The 8,874-nt window shown below is 35.9% G+C and overlaps 1 protein-coding gene and 1 long non-coding RNA gene across 2 annotated transcripts; one reads left to right on the top strand and one right to left on the bottom strand.

Annotated features, from left to right (window-relative positions):
* Nucleotides 1-672: 672 nt before the first annotated feature.
* On the bottom strand, nt 673-2,245 carry LOC139861809 (uncharacterized). Its single transcript, XR_011763973.1, has 3 exons — nt 2,174-2,245; nt 1,717-1,787; nt 673-803 (listed from the first exon to the last, which is right to left on the bottom strand). It is a non-coding gene; the product is annotated as an uncharacterized lncRNA (long non-coding RNA).
* Nucleotides 2,246-3,488: 1,243 nt separating this feature from the next.
* On the top strand, nt 3,489-4,983 carry LOC139864667 (uncharacterized). The gene is made up of 2 exons (XM_071853241.1): nt 3,489-3,531; nt 4,505-4,983. The coding sequence occupies exons 1-2, from the start codon at nt 3,489-3,491 to the stop codon at nt 4,981-4,983; spliced, it is 522 nt and encodes a 173-aa protein (XP_071709342.1).
* Nucleotides 4,984-8,874: the final 3,891 nt, after the last annotated feature.

The raw sequence follows: 8,874 nt of genomic DNA, 5'->3' as shown, positions 1-8,874 counted from the left end.
AATAATTATTATTATTACTACCATAAATAAGTATTAGTAAGTATTATCATAATTGTTAGTATTACTATTAAGTATGACGAATTTTAAGATTATTAGTATGACTTTAAGTATTAATTAATGTTATTATCAATATAGTTATTAATATGTAAAATCATTATGTATTAGTAGTATTATTATAAAAATGGTTATTATCATCATTAATATTAACATTAATATCATATGTATGGTTATTATTAACATTCCTATTATGAATATCATAAAGTATCTTTATCATTAATATTAGTATTAAAACATTTAGGAATCATTACTGTTATTAACAAGAGTATTATGTACTAATATTAAAAATGATTATTTTCACTACCATTATTACTAAATTATTCATTTTACTACAGTTATTGTCATTATGAAATTTATAATTAAAAACTATCATCAATATTATTATTAACAAAAATTAATAACTTTAATATCTTTATTAGTAATATTATGTATTGTATTTATTATCATTTTTTTTTACCATTATTAATAATATATTAGTTACTATATTTTAACAAACAAACGATATATATATTAAATACATAGAACAAAAAAAAAATTAATATTTAAAATTAATATTTTTTTTTTATATAACAAAATGAACAAATGAAACATATAAATATTATTAATATAAAAAGAATATAACTAATAAATTTACATATATATATATGTTCGATTACAACTATGTATATTAATAAATATACAAATGATATAGGTTCGTGAATCCGAGGCCAACCCTGCATTGTTCCATGTCGTCATATGTATTTTTACTACAAAATACAGCACAGTGAGTTTCATTAATCCCTTTTTAAATGCTTTCGCAATATATATTTTGGGACTGAGAATACATGCGCTGCTTTTATAACTGTTTTACGAAATAGACACAAGTACTTAAAACTACATTCTATGGTTGGATTATTAAATCGAATATGCCCTTTTTATTAAGTCTGGTAATCTAAGAATTAGGGAACAGACACCCTAATTGACGCGAACTCTAAAGATAGATCTATCGGGCCCAACAAGCCCCATCCAAAGTACCGGATGCTTTAGTACTTCGAAATTTATATCATGTCCGATGGAGGATCCCGGAATGATGGGGATATTCTTATATGTATATTGTGAATGTCGGTTACCAGGTGTTCAATCCATATGAATGATATTTTTGTCTCTATGCAGGGGACGTATGTTTATGAGAAATGGAAATATGAAATCTTGTGGTCTATTAAAATTATGAAATGATTATTTATGATAAACTAATGAACTCACCAACCTTTTGGTTGACACTTGAAAGCATGTTTATTCTCAGGTACGAAAGAAATCTTCCGCTGTGCATTTGCTCATTTTATAGATGTTACTTGGAGTCATTCATGGCATATTTCAAAAGAGGTTGCATTCGAGTCGTCGAGTTCATCAAGATTATTATTAAGTCAATTATAGTTGGATATATTATGAAATGGTATGCATGCCTGTCAACTTTTGATGTAATGAAAGATTGACTTTTCAAAAACGAATGCAATGTTTGTAAAATGTATCATATATAGAGGTCAAGTACCTCGCGATGTAATCAACTGTTGTGAATCGTTTATAATCGATATGGACATCGTTCGGATGGATTAGGACGGGTCTTCACATATATCAATCGAGAAACACAAATATCTAAACAAAGAATATAAGGCTGCTTACCTCCATTAGTCTTCTTGTGTGTTGGTGCATACTCATCTTGATGCATACATGTTCCAAGTGTTTTTACTTAACTGTGACAAATGAATATTTGGTCACTGGTCAGTATGTGAACCTACATATATTCTGTCAATTAAAACATAACTCATGATTTCAAAATCAAAGTCTGCCCATTTTACCATTTTACCACTATTGATCTTAGCATGTGATTCTTGGAGCTACAGAATTTACCTCATGACACAGTAATCTAGTAAGTAGGTTACTAAATACAACATACATATTATCATACTTCACGCTTGAATACCACTGACATTTCCAAACTTACAATCAGGAGAATCAAAGCTTAATATTGCTTTTGTACATGACTATATTATGACCTATAAAAGTTATGGTGTCTAAACTAACTACAGAAACTAGGAACATTGTTAAGGATTTAAAAATGAGTCTCATGGATATATACCTTAGAACGTTCACCGATTTTATAATTCCGGTGCTCCTCAAATGGAAGATAATATCATCGTACTACAATCTGAAAGCCATGGTTTACTAAGCACATCAAAACAGTACATCTCACGGAAGCAACTATAAGCAATACAATAAAATTTCATAAAAGTACAATAAATTTTATATCAGGAGTTCTCATATTGACAAAATTTAGTAAAGGTCGAACCTGTTAATATTCACGACAAAAAAAGCAGGATGCCGTTTTCCAGCATAGGCTTCACCTTTCCAACTACCACAATCGTTATCGGTGGGATTGGAACCACGACCACCATAATGTTTGTAACCCAAATCATTGAATGTTGGTTTGCGGATAGCTTGTTCCTCTGCAACGTAAGCAACCGGACTTTCATCAAAGCTCCATGAAACTCCCTCAAACCTGATAAATACAAGCAAATAAATCAACACAACACTCCTTCACACAATCCTTTATTCATAAGTAATATCGAAATGCACATCCTAACAGTCAAGCACCACCTAATATATGCTTAACTTTGCAAGTTTGTTTACAACTTATCATCCATCTGCATACACAGAAACCATGCACTGATTGAAGAACATGAACCTCCTTTTCTAACTGAGATGGACCCCATATTCAAACTGAGCGGGTGAATCGTTATCAGGATTCCGTACTATGAAATGAGCCTGATGGTAAGTCTAGTTTCATATAAGATACCAGTTCCAGTCATATCAACAATTGTGCAATAAACTACAGCATCAAGTTATCAACCATTTAATAATAATTAGGTCAAAGTTGCAAACTCTACAAATAACAATTATGTTCTGCTAAAATCAGAAACGTTTAAACAAGAAATGAACCTTGATGGCCTCCAATATTTTGCTAAACTCCATCGTGTCTTCGTTCTTGACAGTAGTCAAACAAAGAGCAGCTGCAGTCTTCTGGTGAACAATCTGCACCAATCACAGAAAAATTTGTATCATTCAACAGCAATGATGAAAAATAATTGTAATATTTTGCAGTTTGTAACATCATGGGAATGACAACCAGTTTTTCCTTATTCTAAATCATAACAAAAAAGTTATTAAACAAGGTTATTAAGAGATTTGTGGTGGTTTGAAGCTTCTGGAGAGAGTAATAAGGGTGAGATTTCAAACTATCCAAAAGCTAACGATTAACAATCAGTTATTAACATTGATTGTTGAGATTTCGAGATAATTAGAACAAACCTGAAATAGAGACATGATTCACGAAAGCTGCGGTTGTGAAGAAGATTCAAAGGAGAGCTCGCAAGTGTAGGCCAAATAGAAAATAAATGGGGTTTGTTAATATCTGGGAAAAATTAGGCGGAATGGCGCGTTTGTTAATTTTTTTTTTGGGAAAAATCAGGCAGCTGTGTATTTTATATGGAGTATTTAGTTTGGGTAGTAGAATAATCAAAGACTTCTCTCTCTCCTCCCGACCGTTTTATTTTCTCCGTAATCTTGCATCCCAAAACTCAAAATAACCCAAAACTAAATTTGACGATTGCTCCTAATTCAAACCGAACTAGAAGCAGAGACCCATTCCATTAAACCCAAATTAACTAGCAGATTCTAATCGTATTCTTTTTTCCGGTGATTGTTGGCACACGCGCTCCACGCGCATCCACGCGCAGTCACGGCTAACTCGCCGGAATATTTTTCCGGTCTACTTTTTTGCTTTTTTCAGGTCTTTCCATTAAGAGGGTGCCGTCAACGCAACTAGGACTCAAGCAGCGCGCAGGGATATACTCAAATCTGAACTGCAACAGCAACTCCTCTGCCGCCGCCGTGTATCGCCGCTGCCGTCAAGTACCGCCGCTAGTGTTCGTTTTCTACCTCAAACTTACTGTGTTTTGTTGTTTCAACTGCCATTTTTATTATTAATTCTACTATACTATAACCAATTATATATTAATTATCTTTATTACGGAGTATTAATTATCCTTGGGTATCTGCTTTATGTTGACCTGCTCTTTTTTCTTTACGTATATTTTTATCTGTTTCTCATATATTCGATCCTGATTTCTTTTGAATCTGTATCCTTTTATTTATTTTTATTTCTATTTTTTTCCTTCTATTATTATCTTATACTTTTTTGTGCTTTTATTTTCGAGTTACTTTGGTTACTGTTTTTATTTGATTTTTGTGTCGTCTTCTTCGAGGCTAGACCCTTTGGGTTCTTCTTGATACTTTATTTCTGTATTTTCCCGATTCTACTTGTTTTTTAGCTTACTCCTATCCTATCTACGGGACTTTATATTTATTTTTTGTATTATCTATTTTGTATTTATCTATTTTTGTTTTTTAGATAAGATAGACTCTAGACTGTATCATGGTTACTTAAGATCATGTCCTCCTAGTTCTGGGGCGGGTAGGTTTATAGGGCCTAGAAGCGGCAATAGGATAGCGAAGCCGGTTAGAATTAGAGTGGGTAGTTGGAATGTGGGTACTTTAACCGGAAAACGATATGAACTTGTTGAGACTTTACGTAAACGTAAAGTGGACATTTTGTGTGTCCAGGAGACTAGATGGAAGGGTCGAGGGGCGGTCAAGACCAATGGCTACAAGTTGTGGTTCTCGGGATCGAGAGTAGCTAGAAACGGGGTTGGAATCATTATAGGACCACCCTATAATGAGAATGTTGTGGATGTAGACCGACGGAGCGATAGGATTATGTCGGTTAGGTTAGTTATCCAGGAGGTGACTTACACGGTCATTAGTGCATACGCACCTCATGCGGGCCTTGGAGAAGCTAAAAAGAGACACTTCTGGGAATCGCTAGACTAGGTTGTGAGGATGTGCCCTCAGGAACATCGATTACTTATTGGTGGAGACCTCAATGGTCATATAGGAACTGATGTCGAGGGATATGCGGGAGCCCATGGGGGCTTTGGGTTCGGAATAAGAAACGAGGAAGGGATCTCTATCCTCGAATTTGCTGTTGCACACGATTTGGCTGTTGCAAATTCATTTTTCAAGAAGACGGATGCTCAGTTAGCAACTTTCCATAGCGGGGGCCATAGTACCCAGATTGACTATTTGCTACTTCGCAAAGGGGATCTTAGGACTTGTGGAGACTGTAAGGTACTGACTGACTTGACATGCTCCTCCCAGCACAGATTGTTGGTCATGGATTTGGCTCTTCGGAGACGAGTTACCAAGAGTGTGAGGCCCATCCAACCTAAGATCTTGTGGAAAAAGCTGATCGGAGAGAAGGCGGTGACTTTCAAAACATCGGTTGTAGAAAGAATTGATGCATCAGTAGAAATGACACCGAATGATGATGCGGATCAGATGTGGATTTGTCTGGCGTCCACCATTAGAGAGGTTGCCAAGGAAGCCTTAGGTGTGGCAGTAGGAACATCGAGGGGACATAAGACTGATAGAGAATCATGGTGGTTTAGTGATGAGGTTCAAAGCAAAGTCGCGCTTAAGCAACTAAGGTTCAGGGAGCTTATCACTTGCCAAGAGGGGACTTCGACGGATAGAACCAGGGTTGAAGAGAGATATAAAGAAGCCAAAAGAGAAGCTAAGAAGGCTGTAGCCCGGGCAAAAGAAAAGGCATATGAAGATCTGTATAGGAAGCTTGACTCCAAAGAGGGAGCAAATGATATATACAGGATAGCCAAAGCTAGGGAGCGAAGGCGCAGGGATATTGATAACATCAAGTTTATCAAAAATGAAGCTGGTCAAACTTTAGTAAAGGAGGACGAAATTAGGAAAAGATGGGAAGAGTATTTCTCATCTCTCTTCGTTGGAGGAAGACCCGAGCATCACGAAGATCTGCAAGAAGCTGATATAGAACAATTCCAGATCAACAGGGATTGTGAGGAGATCAATCATGAGGAAGTAAGATTGGCACTACGTAAGATGGGGAGAAATAAAGCTGTTGGACCAGACCAGATCCCTACTGAGGCATGGTGGTGCCTTGGCGATGATGGTATTAGGTGGTTGACTTGCCTTTTCAACAAGATGTTTCGAAGCTCTAAGATGCCTATGGAATGGAGACTGAGCGAGACTATCCCCATCTATAAGAACAAGGGGGATGCGCAAATTTGCGATAACTATAGAGGCATAAAATTACTTAGTCATACTATGAAGCTTTGGGAGAGAGTGATTGAGACTAGACTTCGACGCGTAACGAATGTGTCGGAGAACCAATTTGGTTTCATGCCGGAGCGCTCTTCGATAGAGGCAATTCATATTATTAGGAGCCTTATGGAGAAGTATAGAGAAAAACAAAAGAACCTAGAGATGGTTTTCTTAGACTTGGAAAAGGCCTACGATTGCGTTCCACGAAATTTGATTTGGAAGACCCTTAATGGTAGAAGTATCCCGAGTAGATATATCTGTGTTATTAGGGACATGTATGAAGGGGCTAAATTCTGTGTTCGAACGCCTGTGGGAAATACTGAAGTTTTCCCAATAGAAGTGGGCCTGCATCAGGGGTCGGCCCTTAGCCCTTTTCTTTTCGCTTTGATCCTTGACGAGCTTTCTCGAGGGATACAAGAGTGCATCCCTTGGTGCTTGATTTTGCCGATGATATCGTGCTTGTTTCAGAATCCAAGGAGGAGCTTAATAGAAGATTAGAGCAATGGAGGGTGGCCTTAGAAAGTAATGGCCTACAAATTAGTAGACAAAAGACGGAATATCTTAGATGTGATTTCGATAGGAACAACGATGCTCAAGAGGATGGAGTGAACATCTGCATTGGAGACCAGATCTTGCATCCACAAACTTCGTTCAGATACCAAGGCTCGGTGCTCCACAAATCGGGGAGGATTGACGAAGACGTTTCGCACCGTATTAAGGTAGGGTGGCTGAAGTGGAGGTCAGCGACTGGGGTCTTATGCGACAAGAAGATCCCCCTTAAGCTGAAAGGGAAATTCTTCAAGGTGGCAATTAGACCGGCCATGTTATATGGTTCAGAGTGTTGGCCTATGACGAAGGCGCAAGAGAGAAGGATGGAGGTCGCAGAGATGAGAATGCTTAGGTGGACTTGCGTTAAAACCATGTTGGATATGATTCCAAATAGTGTTTTCAGGGAGAACCTAGAAGTTAGAAGCATCTCTGATAAGCTAAGAGAAGGACGGCTTCGCTGGTTTGGGCATGTGAGGAGGCGACCTCTTACTGCCCCTGTTAGGAGAGTCGAGGCACTTACGGTTGACGGTGTAAGGAGAAGGGGTAGACCCACTCGTAGGTGGGAGGATAGAATAAAGATGGACTTGAAGGAGCTTTTATTGTCCGAGGACATGACTTCTGATAGGATTACGTGGAGGACTAGAATTAGAATAGACGAGTAGGTTTTTGGTGTTTGTGTTTATTTTTGGTTATGTTTGTTTTTTTTGTTTGCTTGCGTTGGTTCGGCTGTTGGCATGGGTGCTTTTTTTTTTTTTTTTTTTTTTTGGTTTGGTAAGTTTGTGTAGGTTTGTGTTTGACTTGAGTTGTTTTTCGTTGGTTTGTCAATGAGTTTTTTTCCCTTTTTTTTTTTTTTTTAATGTTGTATGTGTATGTTGTTTGTTCTTTCTATGACTTGCTTTGTTCCGTTGGTTTGTTTGTTTTGGATTTAGGTATCTGTGTTTTGTTTGTATGTATGCATGTTTGTTTAGGTATGTTTTGTTTTTATGTATGTATGTGTGTGTTGGTTTGTTAGTTTGTATGTATGTATGTTCGTAGGTATGTCCCTTGTTGGTTTGTTTTGTATGTTTAGGTACGATTTTATGTATGTATTTTTGTATGTATGTTTATTCGTTTCAGAGCGCATTTTTTTTTTTTTTTTTTTTTTATCTATTGGCCGGAGGTCCTCTTCAAAGCAATCTCTCTATTCGTCGAACATTGAGAGGGATGACTTTCTCTACTCTTGGAGTGTTTCACTCGGGGTGGAGAAATGACTTCTCTTTATTCTAGGGTAGAGGAAGGATTGTCTACGTTCCACCTCCCCCATACCCCACAAAATGGGATTGGGTGTGTTGTTGTTGTATTTAGTTTGGGTATTTGATTTAGGGGAAATAAATATTAGAGTTTTGAGGAGGAAATAGAATTTTGAGTTTTCAAGGAAAATGAAAATTTGAATTCGTGAGATTTCATTCATACTGTTATCTATCTATCGGAGTATTTAGTTTGGGTATTTGATTTAGGGGAAATAAATATTAGAGTTTTGAGGAGGAAATAGAATTTTGAGTTTTCAAGGAAAATGAAAATTTGAATTCGTGAGATTTCATTCATACTGTTATCTATCTATCGATCGATAGTTTCTATTAAAATTCTATAATGATGATATCATTATTATACTAATTCTTTTGTTAAAAAAATAAAAAAATAAAGAAAAAAGTTTTAAACATTATGAGTGATGTCATTAATCTAAATAATTTTAAATTAAAATTAAATCTTATTAATTAATTATTATTTTTAAATCTTATTAATAATTATTTTAATTATTAAAATTAAATAAATTTGAATTATTTTAATTAATTATTTTGAATTGAGTACGAGAAGGTATAAAAGCTAGGCAGAAGAAAACCAATTCTAAATTTATATTTTAATTTATACTTTTAAAATAAAATGACAACCAATATTATCTCTTATGATTGGATGTGGATTGTTTAATATGCATTTTAGGTGTTTGATGAAATGTTCGGCTGATGAGTTTCTCAGTCGGACTCTGTGATTCCACGCAGT

This window comes from Rutidosis leptorrhynchoides, chromosome 8, assembly GCF_046630445.1.
Source record: "Rutidosis leptorrhynchoides isolate AG116_Rl617_1_P2 chromosome 8, CSIRO_AGI_Rlap_v1, whole genome shotgun sequence".
Taxonomy (NCBI): Eukaryota; Viridiplantae; Streptophyta; class Magnoliopsida; order Asterales; family Asteraceae; genus Rutidosis; species Rutidosis leptorrhynchoides.
This window is presented reverse-complemented; position numbering and strand designations above follow the sequence as displayed.